A 15,552-nucleotide genomic window follows, 5' to 3' on the forward strand; every position below is an offset into this window, starting at 1 on the left:
GTCTATCCAGATAATTATATATACCATCTCTAAGAATACTTTCCATCAATTTACCCACCACTGACGTCAAATTCACAGGCCGATAATTGCTAGGTTTACTCTTAGAACCCTTTTTAAACAATGGAACAACATGAGCAATATGCCAATCCTCCAGCACCATCCCCATTTCTAATGACATTTGACTCCATGCTTCCTAGCAACCCCTAATTTAATCCTGGCCTAATCATGGGACGACTTACAATAACCAATTAACCTACCAACTGATATGTCCATGGGAGGAAACTGAAACACCCAGAGGAACCCCACACAATCACAAGGAGAACATACAATCTCCTTACGGGCAGTGATGGGAATTAAGCCCAGATCTCTTGTACTGTAAAGTGTTGTGTTAGCCACTACGTTACCATGCCGCCCTAATGAGAGAGGTCAGAGAAAAATGGTCAGACTGGTTCAAGTTAACAGGAAAGCAACAGTAACTCAAATAAACATACATTAAAACAACGGTGAAAAGGAGAAAATCTCTAAATGCCAAACCATCGACCTTAAAGTAGACAGGCTACAGCAGCAGAAGATCCTGAACATACACTTGGTGGCCACTTTATTAGATACAAGAGATGTAAAATGCTGAAAATTTATCCATTTGAAGCCAGACAAGAAATGACTTTATGAAATGGTATTTCACCAGATAGCTCCCTATAACAGAGTGAGAGAAAGAAATTTTAATAGTGGGTCAAGCATTATAGTGATAGGGCAGGAAACTAGACGTGATCTATCAGAGGAAACTTGAAATGCTGAATTGCCGCCTCCAGCTCTTGTTTTTATTGTATTACGTCAATGCCTCCAGAAAGATTGTTTTATAAATGTCATTACTTTTGTGTATGAGATTAATATTTGTTGCTTTCTGTGGGGAGCACTTGATTCTTCGGTATTAAATTAGACTTTCAAATTTTGCATCAGCAGGATTATTAGGTACTTAACATAATAAATATGCTATTTTGTAAATAATCACAAGTTCAATAAAATTATTTCATAGACAATTTTCTAGAATAAGTTTTGCCATAAATTGATCTAGAAGTGAACGTGGTGGACTTGCATCCTATTGAAGCGTAAGTCATCTGTGATGAATACGTAGGTTAGTGGTCTTGCAATCTTTATGGCCATTTACTGTGGTATTGCAGTCGTTATATTATTGATCAGGTTTATGTGTAAATTGTTTAAAATTTTAATGTAATGATTCACTAATAACAGACTCTGGTCATGTTTAGGTGCTTTTGATTTTAAATAAGTTTGTATTGGCATATTTGCGTATTTTTAAAAATCATGTGGAGAAAGATGAGAATGTGTTGAACAACAATGTATTAATGTAAAATGTGGTGTATTTTTAACATGGCAAGTTTAGTTAGATATGATTTTTTTTCTTGCAGATATTCAGCTGGAGGATGTCTTTGGACTGAATGGGCAAATAGCACATAAATTAGCTTTTCTCAGGAAGAGTGTGCCGAAGGATACCAAGCTTGTGCTGATTGGCCATTCTATTGGCTGCCATATGATACTTGAAATGATGAAACAAGAACCAGAATTACAGGTGAAGTGTTTTGATTGAACATAGCTAATGTAGATCATTTTCATTCTGTGCATTTGTTACATATATCAGTAAAGATTTGAAAAAGTGTGCCAGTTATGTACTCATTTGTTAAATTAATTTAGTTGTCATCATTCCAATATTTTAATAAATATATTAATATGTTGTGTCAAAAGTACTGTGGTATACAGGTGCAACACTGATAGTGCAGCAACCATCAAGAAAAGCTTACAGTTCATATATTGAATCAGCATTGTACCAATCATGTTATACAACAGATGAATGATCTGAATTGAATATATGAAGAGATCTGATTTTTAGTTCCCTCAAGTCAGGTCTCATGAGACAAATACCTCAGCTGAGGTAGCAAATAAAGCATTCTGTTCTTTGGTTTCTACTGATGTCAATAACAAGAAAACTTGGTAGAGGTCATTTTTTTAGATCATCAAATGAAATAGAATTGTCATAAAATAACTGAGGAAAAGAACAGGCAAAAAAGACAAGATTTATGTTGAATTTTAATGTAATGTAATATCTTTTACCATTTTGTTGCTATTACAATAGCCATAGTTTGGACCTTTCATCTGAGTTTTATTTACTTCTTAAGATTTTTTTTGTCCAAAGCTCATCAAGTATATATTATTTTTGGCCCCTTTGCAACTCTATCCATTGCTGCGTAACACTCAATTCTGTTTTAAAATTTAATAGAACTACCGCAGTGAAAACCTGTTGATGCGATGCTATTCCCCACTGGACCAATTTCTTCATCTGTGGATATGCAGTTAGAAAGTAAACCTTTGGGCCATGTTACCCAAAGATAGGATACCAACTTGCATCAAAGACACATTTGTTTTTTTTTCTGTTCAAGAAATAGCCTATAAGTTAAGTTTGGTAGTCCTCTCCTTTGAAAAACATAACTGTTTCAGCTCAGTAAGAAAACAGTCCAAAGGCTATTAAATCAGCATAAATCACTAAATAAGGCAATGGGGCTGTATAGTTGGAGTTGCTTGTAGTATCCTCTTTCATTTGGTAAAATTGGATTGTTATCGTCATGTGTGGTGGTACAGTGAAAAACTTGTCTTGCATACCCTTCATACAAATCAATTCGTCTCAATAGTGCATGGATATAGGACAGGGTAAAACAATGACAGAATGGAGAATGAAGTGTTGCAGTTCCAGAGAAACTGCAGTTCAGCTAGAGTTAACAACGAGGTAGGTTATAAGTTTGAGAGTCAATCTAATCATGCTAGGGAAATGTTCAATAGTCTGATAACAGCAGGATGGATGTACAAATACAGTACAAGTGATTCAGTGTGTTTAGAAACATAGAAAACCTACAACGCAATACAGGCCCTTCAGCCCACAATGCCGTGTGGAACACCCACTTATTTTAGATGTTACTGAGGGTTACCCATAGCCCTCTATTTTTCTAAGCTCCATGTACCTATCCAGGAGTCTCTTAAAACACCCTATCGTAAACGCTTCCACCACCGTCGCCGGCAGCACATTCCACGCACTCACCTACCCTCTGTATAAAAAAAAACTTGTCCCTGACATCTCCTCTGTACCTACTTCCAAGTACCTTAAAATTGTGCCCTCTCATGTTAGCCATTTCAGCCCTGGGAAAAAACCTCTGACTATCCACATGATCAGTGCCCCTCATCATCTTATACACCTCTATAAGATCTGTCGCTCCAAGGAGAAAAGGCCAAGTTCACTCAACCTGTTCTCGTAGGACATGCTCCCCAATCCAGGAACATCCTTGTAAATCTCCTCTGCACCCTTTCTATAGTTTCCACATTCTTCCTGTAGTGAGGTGACCAGAACTGAGCACAGTACTCCAAGTGGAGTCTGACCAGGGTCCTATAAAACTGTAACATTACCTCTCGGCTCTTAAACTCAATCCCATGGTAGATGAAGGCCAGTGCACCATATGTAGTCTTAACCACACAGCCAATCTGCACAGCAGCTTTGAGTGTCCTATGGACGTGGACCCCAAGATTCTTCTGCTCCTCCACATTGCCAAGAGTCTTACTATTAATACTATATTCTGCCAAGGCCTTCTCATGGCCCCTTCTGGCTCTCCTAATTTCATTCTTAAGCTCATTCCTGCTAGCCTTACAATTTTCTAAATCTCTATCATTACCCAATTTTTTGAACCTTTCATAAGCTTTTCTTTTCTACTTGACTAAATTTTCAACAGCCTCTGTACACCAAGGTTCCTGTACCCTACCATCCTTTCCCTGTCTCATTGGAACGTACCTATGCAGAACGTCATGCAATTATCCCCTGAACATTTACCACATTTCTGCCGTACATTTCCCTGAGAACATCTGATCCTAATTTATCCTTCCAAGTTCCTGCCTGATAGCTTCATATTTCCATTTACTCCAATTAAACGCTCTCCTAACTTGTCTGTTCTTATCCCTCTTCAATGCTATGATAAAGGAGATAGAATTATGATCACTATCTCCAAAATGCTCTCCCACTGAGAGACCTGACACCTGACCAGGTTCATTTCCCAATACCAGATCAAAAACAGCCTCTCCTCTGTAGGCTTATCTACATATTGTATCAGGAAACCTTCCTGAACACACCTAACGAACTCCATCCCATCTAAACCCCTTGCTCTAGGAAGATGCCAATCAATACTTGGGAAGTTAAAATCTCCCACCACGACAACCCTGTTATTATTACATCTTTCCAGAATCTGGCTCCCTATCTGTTCCTCGGTGTCCCTGTTCCTATTGGGTGGCCCATAAAAAACACCCAGTAGAGTTATTGACCCTTTCTTGTCCCTAACTTCCACCTACAGAGACTCAGCAGACAATCCCTTCATGACTTCCTCCTTTTCTACAGCCGTGACACCACTTCTGATCAGCAGTGCCATGCCCCCACCTCTTTTGCCTCCCTCCCTGTCCTTTCTGAAACATCTAAAGCCCAGCACTCTTAAATAACCATTCCTGCTCTTGAGCCATCCAAGTCTCTGTAATGGCTGCAACATCATAGCTCCAAGTACTGATCCACGCTCTAAGCTCATCTGCTTTGTTCATGATGCTTCTTCATTAAAATAGGCTCATCTCAAACCATCGGTCTTCTCTATAACCTGCCTGTTCTCCCTCTCACACTGCCTACAAGCTTTCTCTATTTGTGAGCCAATCGCCCCTTCCTCCGTCTCTTCAGCTCGGTTCCCAGCCCGCAGCTATTCTAGTTTAAACTCTCCCCAGTAGCCTTAGCAAACCTCCCTGCCAGGATATTGGTCCCACTTGGATTCAAGTGTAGCCCGTCCTTTTTGTACAGGTCACACCTGCCCCAAAAGAGGTCCCAATGATCCAGAAATCTGAATCCCTGCCCCCTGCTCCAATCCTTCAGCCACGCATTTATCCACCACCTCACTCTATTCCTATACTCACTGTCGAGTTTAGTTTAATGGAGCTCAAGGATATCTTCTATCAAGCTAAAGAAGCTCTTCTTGAGATCGGTTGATTAAACATTGAGACACTTGTCATATAAAAAGAAACAATGCTAATACTTGTCTTGCTAATACTTACTCAAACAAAAAAAAATTATGAAAATCTTGTGAATCTTGAAAAGATAAAACCCTTTTAAAGTAATTACTGAAGTATATGTAAGAATGACATAGTTGCTTGCAGAAATGGAAGTGCCATATGTGCTGGACCTTGCTCCTACCTTCCTCTTATATGCAGTTATTTAGTGCAAAGGTACCCACATTAATCTTCGTGAGCCATACCTTTAGCCCAACCCTTGGCAATGAGATTCCAGAATTCCAGAGCTTAGACAATCAGTTGTATTTACACTTATGTGTCTCGTTGGTTTGTTTGAATTTGGTAGTCCAGTGTGAATGGCAATTATTTTATTGCTAGAACTGTTAATATCAGAATATGAAGCATGCAAATTAGTCAATACGTGACTGTAATCAGTACATATCGCTCTTGATACTGCTGATGGTCTTCATGTAAAATGAGAGGAAATGTAACATTCATAAATGTAGATTGTGGTTTAAAGAAGGGTTTGTGCTAATTCTACCTGATCATGTGCTCATAAAACCCAGTGTCAAACTCATACCTTTCATTCTACTAAGTTTAAAACTGGAACCAAGAAATAGTGCATAAGAGGGTGAAAATTTGCCTGAATGAAAGCAGACAATGAGGGACAGAAAATTTAAATGCTATCAAATAATATCAAGTTTCAGCCAGTATTTTTCGGCCTAAAGAGGGATTAGAGAATAGTTGACATAGTTCATCTTTATCCACTCCCAACCTGATGTTACTTTGGCGTGGTGGGCTCTACAGCAGAGCTAGTAGGATTCTAGACTCCTCTGAAGATCCACCCACTTATCCCTTCTGCTCAGCTAAAAATAAATAAGAAACATAGAAAACCTACAGCACATTACAGGCCCTTCGGCCCACAAAGTTGTGCCGAACATGTCCCTACCTTAGAAATTACAAGGCTTCCCTATAGCCCTCTATTTTTCTAAGCTCCATGTACCTGTCCAAAAGTCTCTTAAAAGACCCTACCGTATCCGCCTCCACCACCATTGCCGGCAGCCCATTCCACACACTCACCTCTCTCTGAGTAAAAAACTTACCCCTGACATCTCCTCTGTACCTACTCCCCAGCACCTTAAACCTGTGTCCCCTTGTGGCAACCATTTCAGCCCTGGGAAAAAGCCTCTGATTATCCACACGATCAATGCCTCTCATCATCTTATACACCTCCATCAGATCAGCTCTCATCCTCTGTCGCTCCATGGAGAAAAGGCCAAGTCACTCAACCTATTCTCATACAATATGTACATATGTAGACCTTTCATATTGTGTACATGTGATAATTGATCCAAGAGATATATATATATATATATATATATAATTCTTTTTTGCTGGCAAGGGAGCAAATTTTTACATCTGAAATATTTAGCTGGCCAACATCAGCTTTCTCTTTCCCTTTCTTGATCCTCCTAACAAGGGGACTACAGGTGCATCCTGAAATCCATTAGGATATAATTTAAAAAATACACTTCTCTGAAGCTGTAGGATGAATTTTTGGCAAGTACAAATGGATGCAAAAAAGTCCCTCCCTGCTTCATTTCCAGCAGCATAGCATGGGTTCTTGTCATATCCAAAGAAATGTGGGATTAACTTCTTTCTGTCATAGCTCAGATGTTTATGCAGACAAAATGAATGACATTTATGTTTCAGAGGCTGGAAAACCATTATCAACCGTCAACTCTGACCCAGGTACTTTAACTAATTATTTCACAAAAGTACTTGGAATTCTTCTATTTATCCTGCTATCACTTTCAGTGCTGAAAAAGTTGAATGCATTTCCTATGCATTTAAAGTCTTGCCACTTTGCTTCATCCTAACTTGGAACTAATTACTGCTACAGGTGTCCCCCGCTTTTCGAACGTTCACTTTACGAAACCTCGCTGTTACGAAAGACCTACATTAGTTACCTCTTTTCGCTAACAGAAGGTGTTTTCACTGTTACGAAAAAAGGCTGCGCGCGCCCCGAGCAGCCAAGCTCCTCCCCCGAAATTGCATTCTAGCCGGCATTGCTTAAACACGAGCCTGTGAGCAGCCGTTAGCAAGATGAGTTCTAAGGTATCAGAAGAGCCTAAAAGAGCTCGTAAGGGTGTTACACTTATCGTAAAACTAGACATAATTAAGCGTTTCGATCGTGGTGAACGAAGTAAGGACAAAGTGAGTTTGGCTTGTGGAAGTTGACGAAGATTATGTTGAAGAGGTTTTGGCATCCCATGACCGAGAACCGATAGATGAAGAGCTGATGCAATTGCAAGAGGAAAGGATAACAATCGAAACTGAATGCAGTAGCGAATGGGCCGAAAGTGAAGTCGTCCAGGAACTGAACGTGAAGCAACTGCGTGAGATTTTCACTGCAATTGACAACAATGATTGCGGAAAAGTACGACTTTAATTTTGAAAGGGTATGTCGGTTTAGGGCATATTTGCAAGATGGTTTGAGAGCTTGCAAAGAACTGTATGGTAGAAAAATGCGTGAGGCTAAGCAGTCAAGCATACTCTCATTTTTCAAGCCTTCCACATCAGCCACTGCCAACAACGAACCTCGACCTTCGACCTCAAGGCAGGCAGACATAGAAGAAGGTGACCTGCCTGCCCTGATGAAAACAGACGACGATGAGATGACACCCCAGTGTCCCACCACCCAGTGGTCCCCAACCTCCGATACATTGCCGCGAAGAATGCAGCAGTGCAGCAGTAGCCGGGACGCACCCAGCACATCTTTAAGAAAAAAGCCAAAATAAACAAGCTAATTAATTAGGTACCGGGCGGCACGTAGATGTCGGCCCAGATCAGAGGCGATTGCCGATTGCGTCGCCTCTGATCTGGGCCGACATTTACATGCTGGGCGGCACCTAATTAATTAGCTTGTTTATTTTGGCTTTTTTCTTAAAGATGTGCTGGGTGCGTTCCGGCCACCACTGCACCCCGCATGCTTCGCAGATCGGTATCGGTTCGCTGCCCGGAGGTTGGGGACCACTGCAGCACCCCAACCTTCAACAATTCAGCCTAACACACCATCATCAGTGTGCTCGGCGCTGTCCCGATTCTGGTAAGTGATACTACACTGTACATACATTATTTCAACTTTATATAGGCTGTGTATTTTATGCATTATTTGGTATGATTTGGCAGCTTCATAGCTTAAAGGTTACTGGAGGGAATGTTTCTGCCGAGAGCGCTTGCGCCATGTTTATGCTGAGAGCGCTTCCGTGAGATTTTCGCTACAGAGAACAGTGCAGCAATGATTGTAGAAAAGTATTTCTACTTTATATAGGCTGTGTATTTATCATATCATTCCTGCTTTTACTATATGTTACTGTTATTTTAGGTTTTATGTGTTATTTGGCGTGATTTGGTAGGTTATTTTTTGGGTCTGCAGACGCTCACAAATTTTTCCCATATAAACAAATGGTAATTGCTTCTTCACTTTACGACATTCCGGCTTACGAACCGTTTCGTAGGAACGCTCTACCTTCGGATGGCGGGGGAAACCTGTGTATTGTATTCTCAGTTAATCATCTGAAGGGAAAGAAGACTCCAAAGGGCTAAAATGAAGGAATGAGACCTCGAAATTCAGTCACGTAACATTGTTTAATTCAGTAAAAAACAATTGAAATGTGCGTACAATTGCAATCAAAAACAAGAGAGACCATTCTGAGAATGTGTATCAATCTTCTGCACAATAATCTGACTAATAAGGATTTTCCCACCAACACTTTACATAGCTGACTGTATAGTGCCTCCGTTAGGCATTTTCAGGGGTGAGTCAGTACCTTATTTCTGTCAATTACATTTCTCACCAAATGTGATTCATCTTAAATTACCCATAAACCTTTAATTTCCGTGCAACATTTACACTGAGGCGAGGGAAAATGTTTGAGAAATTATCTTTCTGCATGGAGCGATGGGTTATGTATATGGTGGGTATTGGTTACATCATGCCAAAATGGTAGTATGAAAGCAAACCCTATCATGCATTAGCTCTTTTGTTAATCTTTATGATTTGCTCACAATGAAAAACATTAAGAAAACATTTTGGCAAAGTGTCAAAACAATGTTACTCGAGTCAAACCCGAAACAAAGGCTTTCAGTAAAAATTTCAAATTGGAAACATACTTCTATTTTAACAGGACAGTATTTCTTTTGTCCATTTATATCCTGGCTAAGCTTAGTTTCTGTATCAAATACTGAAACTCAAACCTCACAATTATTATGTTGTGCTGCTTTTCATTTAATCCATAGCTTTGCATGAGCTGTCATCATTGTAGTAATGTACAAATTGTTTAGTGATGTTCAGATTTATTTCAAACCAACTCAATGAATTTATGTTGAACTCCAGGGTTAGTTGAAAATCTTATTGTGTATTTTTTTTTCAAAGTTCAAAACAGGACATCCTGATGGCATGCCAACAGAAATAGTAGCTAAAAATTTTGACTGTGTAGCACTGTTTTTTGGATGCAGAGGGTGCCAGTTTTATTCCAAAATGTAGATTTATTATGTAAGTAGCTGTGGTCAATATTGTGGGAAGGTTGCTGTTATATACAATAATCTGACATACCAAGTGCAGATCGCGAACTGGATTTGAGCAATGCCAAACTGGATCTTAGTGGTAAACACAACATAATCTGCAGATGCTGGGGTCAAAACAACACCCACAACACGCTGGAGGAACTCAGCAGGTCGGGCAGCTGAAAAGATCAGTCGACGTTTCGGGCTGGAACCCGAAACGTCGACTGATCTTTTCCACAGATGCTGCCCGACCTGCTGAGTTCCTCCAGCATGTTGTGAGTGGATCTTAGTGGCGCAACTGCATGGAGCATATACCATTTACCACTTGTCTCAGGCAGGACCTGGATGTACTGCAGTTTGCCTATCACAATTTGTCTACAGCAGACATGATCTCAAATCCTCTCCAATCAGCCTTAGATCACCTGGACTGTGCAAATACCTATGTCAAGATACTGTTCATTGACTATAGCTCAGCATGTAAAACCATCATTCCTACAGAGCTGATCACAAAGTTCTGTACCTCCCTCTGCAACTGGATCCTCAACTTTCTAACCGGAAGACCAGAATCTGTGCAGACTGGAAGTAATATCTCCTTGCTGACAGTTAACATTGGCACTCCACAGGGATGTCTGCTTAGTCTACTGCTCTACTCACTCTACACCATGACTGTGTGGCTAGGCAAAGCTCAGACAGCATCTATAAATTTGCTAATGATACAACCATTGTGGGCAGACTTTCAGATGGTGACAGAAAGGTGTACAGAAGTGAGATGCACCAGTGAGTTGAGTGGTATCACAGTAACAACCTTGCACTCAACGTCAGCAAGACCAAAGAGCTGATTGTGGACTTCAGGAAGGGTGAGACGAGGCACCACAAACCAATCTTCACAGAGGGATCAGAAGTGGAGAGAGCGAGCAATTTCATGTTCCTGGGCATCAATATCTCTGAGGACTTAACTTGGATGCAACATATTGATGCAGCTCTAAAGAAGGCAAGATAGCAGCTATATTTCATTAGGAGTTTATGGACGTATGGTTTGTCAACTAAAACACTCAAAATCCAGCCTCCATACTATCCAACATATCTTAAAGGAGCGGTGCCTTAGGAAGGCAGTGTCCATCATAGAGGGTCCCCACGACCCAGGACATACCCTCTTCAAATTGTTATCATCAGGAAGAAGGTACAGAAGCCTGAATGCACACTCAGTGATTCAGGAACGGCTTCTTCCCCTCTGCCATCCAAATTCTAGATGGATGTTGAACCCATGAACACTACATTACTACTTTTTTATTCTTGTTATTTTGCACTACCAATTTTAACTTAAACATACTGTGTATACTGAATGTAACTCAGTTTTTTCTCTATATTTATTTATCATGTAATTCATTGTACTGCTGCCGTAAAGTTAACAAATTTCACAACTTATGCTGGTGATATTAAATCTGATTCTGAATCTGAGTGCTATCACCTCTTCTAAGGTAAAATCAAGCGACATATTAGATTATGAAGACATGCATTTTATTGTCATTTAGTAATGCATGCATTAAGAAATGCTACAATCTTTCCTCTGGTGTGATATCACAAAACACAGGACAGACCAAGACTGAAAAAACTAACAAAATCACATAATTATAACACAAACAACAGGAATTCTGCAGATGCTGGAAATTCAAGCAACACACATCAAAGTTGCTGGTGAATGCAGCAGGCCAGGCAGCATCTGTAGGAAGAGGTGCAGTCGACGTTTCGGGCCGAGACCCTTTGTCAGGACTAACTGAGAGAAGAGCTAGTAAGAGATTTGAAAGTGGGAGCGGGAGGGATGGAGCCAAGAGCTGGACAGATGATTGGGAAAAGGGATATGAGAGGATCATGGGACAAGAGGCCTAGGGAGAAAGAAAAGGGGGAGGAGGGGAAAAACCCAGAAGATGGGCAAAGGGTATAGTGAGAGGGACAGAGCGAGAAAAAGAAGAGAGAGAAAAAGAATGTGTGTATATTAAGAAATAACAGATGGGGTACGAGGGGGAGGTGGGGCATCAGCGTAAGTTTGAGAAGTCAATGTTCGTGCCATCAGGTTGGAGGCTACCCAGACAGAATGTAAGGTGTTATTCCTCCAACCTGAGTGTGGCTTCATCTTTACAAGAGAGGAGGTCGTGGATGGACATATCAAAATGGGAATGGGACGTGGAATTAAAACGTATGGCCCCATCTCCCCCTCGTACCCCATCCTTTATTTATTTATATACACACATTCTTTTTCTCTCTCTCCTTTTTCTCCCTCTGTCCTTCTCACTATACCCCTTGCCCATCCTCTGGGATTTTTCCTCCCCTCTCCCTTTTCTTTCTCCCCTAGACCTCTTGTCCCATGATCCTCTCATATTCCTTTTGCCAATCAACTGTCCAGCTCTTGGCTCCATCCCTCCCCCTCCTGTCTTCTCCTATCACTTTGGATCTCCCTCTCCCCCTCCCACTTTCAAATCTATTACTAGCTCTTCTCTCAGTTGGTCCTGACGAAGGGTCTCGGCCTGAAACGTCGACTGCACCTCTTCCTACAGATGCTGCCTGGCCTGCTGAGTTCACCAGTAACTTTGATGTGTGTCACATAATTATAACATATAGTTACAACAGTGCAACAATACAATAACTTGATGAAGAAGTCCATGAGCACAGTAAAAAGTTCAAAGTTTCTCAAATGTCCCACATCTCACGCAGACTCTCCCTGCCATGCCTGACCACAATCCGACTCTAGAGTCATCCAAAAACTTCGAGCCTCCAATCAGCTCTCCGACACCGAGTACTGAGCACCATCTCTGTCTGAACGATTCGACCTCAATCTCGGTCGCCAACAGCAGGCAAAGCCGGGGATTTTGAGGCTTTCCCTCCGGAAGATTCCCGACCACGCAGTAACAACAGCCGCAAACTGGCGTTTCAGAAGTTTCTCAGATGTTCAAATCAGAATTGTCCACGGCCCCTATTTAACTGATGCGATATCATTTTTCACCAGAGAGCTGCACACGTGCGGTGCGCTGCTCTCTCTCTCCTCCCACCATTATGCATCAATAGCACTTTGCTTCCAGGTGAGCTCAATGCCTTCTATGCTCACTTTGACCATCAAAACATCCCAACCTCCTGCAGTCCCCAGTGATCCTGTGATTTCAGTCCCTGAGACCAACGTGGGAGCAGAAATCAGGAGTGTGAATCCACGAACAGTGTCCAGCTCAGTCGGGGTACCTGTCTAATGACTAAAGGCCTGTACTGATCAACTGTCTAAAGTATTCACTGAGCTCTTTAACCTCTTGCTTCGGCAGTCTGAGGTACCTAGCTGCTTGGCACTGAGTGTGCGTCTGCGATGCAGAAAGAAAAGAGGGAGAAGAGGGGAGCAGTAGTGATAGGGGACTCAGTAGTCAGAGGAATAGACATGAGATTCTGTGGACATGAACGGAACGCCCAATTGGTATGTTGCTTCCCAGCTGCCAGAGCCAGGGACGCCTCGGGTTGCATCCACGGCATTTTGGAGAGGGAGGGGGAGCAGCCAGATGTCTTGGTACATATTGATATCAATGATATAGGGAGGAAAAGCAACGAGGTCCTGAAGAGAGAATTCAGAGTGTTAGGCAGAAAGCTGAGAAGCAGGACCTCCAGGGTAGCAATTTCTGGATTGCTACCTAGGCCGCGGGCCAGTGAGGGTAGAAACAGGATGATTTGGCAGATAAATGAGTGGCTGAGAAGCTGGTGCTGGGGGCAGGGCTTCAGGTTCCTGGATCATTGGGATCTCTTCTGGGGGAGGTGTGACCTGTACAAAAGGGACAGGTTGCACCTGAACCCGAGGGGCACCAACATTCTCACGGGCAGGTTTGTTAGAGCTGTTGGAGAGGGTTTAAGCTAATTTGGCAGTGGGATGGGAACCGGTGTGAAAGGACTGTGGATAGGGTGGATGGTAAAAAAACAAAGATAGCGTGGAGCCAGATTGTCAGGAACGGCAGGCAGATGACAAGAGGTGAGTATCAGTGTATTAAGGATGCAGAGTCAAAAAGGGTAGAAATAAGTGTTATATTCTCAATGCACGGGGTATAAAAATTGAATTGAATTGACCTTATTACTTACATCCTTCATGTACACGAGGAGTAAAAACCTTTATGTTACGTCTCCGTTCAAATGTGCAATGTGCAATTATAGTACAGTATAAGAGAGAAGGTGCTCAAAAAGCTGAAAGACCAAAAGGTACATAGTCACTCAGACCAGATGAACCCTCAGCTTCTGCAAGAGGTAGAGGTAGAGATTGTGGCTGCATTAATAAGGATCTTTCAAGAATCATTGGACACTGGCATTCTTCCGAAGGACTGGAAAATTGCAAATGTCGCTCCACTATTTAAGAAAGGAGGGAGGTAACAGAAAGGAAATTACAGACCAGTTAGCTTGACCTCAATGGTTGGGAAGATGTTGGAAATAAATATTCAGGTTGAAGCTATGGAGTACTTGGTGACACAGAGAAAGATAAGGCAAAATCAGCATGGGCAAAATCTTGCCTGACGAACACATTTGAATTCTTAAACCATAAGATGTAGGAGCAGAATGAGGCCATTCAGCCCATTGAGTCTGCCCCGCCATTCCATCATGGCTGATCCCGGATCCCACTCAACCCCATACACCTGCTTTCTTGCCATATCCTTTGATGCCCTGACCGATCAGGATCAACTTCCACATTGAATATACCCATGAACTTGGCCTCCACCACAGTCTGTGGCAGAGCATTCCACAGATTTACTACTCTCTGGCTAAAAACAAATCCTCCTTATCTCTATTCTAAAGGGTTGTCCCTCAATTTTGAGGCTGTACCCTCTTGTTCTGGATATTTCCACCATAGGAAACATCCTCTCACAAACATCTTGTCACAACCACGGATTCGGCAGCGCAGCATATGCGGCAGTTGTGCTCGTGAATATGCATATATGCATGTGTCAGCTAATTATTATTTCATTGTGATAGTATTTAACTCCATTCATTCCATCATAGAATTTGTCGAGACTTGGACACAGCAATGCTTCGATGCCTGTTTTGCATTCTGCCTTGCCTGAGATATTGGACTGTTGAGTCAACTGACTCTGAAAAGTAGTGGTATTCATTTTATTCTTAGTTGTTCTTTTTAGCTGCAGTGTAGGCTTCATTTTTCATTTGAGTGTTTTAATGAATGGGCCTGTTTGGCCTAGTATTTATTGTTTCCTTTTCCCACTGTTGGCATTAAAGTTTGTGAAACTATCGACAAAGCCATCAATTCCATTATCTAAATCATTGACAAACAATGTTTAAAGCAGCAATCCCAATATTGACCTCTGAGGAACACTGCTGGTCGCTGGTAGCCAACCAGAAAGGCCCTTTTATTCCCACTCGCTGCCTCCTGCCTGTCAACCATTCCACTCTCCATGCCAGTACCTTTCCTGTAACACCATCAGATTTTATCTTGTTAAGCAGCCTCATGTGTGGCACCTTATCAAACGCCTTCTGAAAATCCAAATAAATGGCATTCACTGCCTCTTTTTTGTCCACCCTGCTTGTTACTTCCTTGAAGAACTCAAACGGATTTGTCAGGCAAGATTTCCCTTTACAGAAGCCATGCTGACTGACTTATTTTATCATTAGTCTCCAAGTACCCTGAAACCTCATCCTTAATAATAGACTCCAACACTTTCCCACCTACTGAGGTTAGACTAACTGACCTATAATTTCCTTTCTTTTGACTTCTTCCCTTCTTATAGAGTGGAGTGGCACTTGCAATCTTCCAGTCCTCCAGGACCATGCCAGAATCAAGTGATTCTTGAAAGATCATGACCAATGCATCTGTTATCTCTTCATCAACCTCTCTCAGGACTCTGGGATGTAGTCTATCTGGCCCAAGTAACT

The 15,552-nt window shown here is 41.7% G+C and overlaps 1 protein-coding gene across 6 annotated transcripts in view; it reads left to right on the plus strand.

The window, feature by feature from the left end:
- The window catches only part of ldah (lipid droplet associated hydrolase), a 326,412-nt gene that overhangs the window by 203,817 nt on the left and 107,043 nt on the right, over positions 1-15,552 (plus strand). For all 6 annotated transcript variants that reach the window (XM_072251329.1, XM_072251330.1, XM_072251331.1 and 3 more), the window contains exon 4: positions 1,425-1,585. In XM_072251329.1, coding sequence (XP_072107430.1) covers positions 1,425-1,585 — 161 coding nt within the window. The remainder of the gene's footprint in view (positions 1-1,424; positions 1,586-15,552) is intronic.

This window comes from Mobula birostris, chromosome 2 (assembly GCF_030028105.1).
Source record: "Mobula birostris isolate sMobBir1 chromosome 2, sMobBir1.hap1, whole genome shotgun sequence".
NCBI lineage: Eukaryota > Metazoa > Chordata > Chondrichthyes > Myliobatiformes > Myliobatidae > Mobula > Mobula birostris.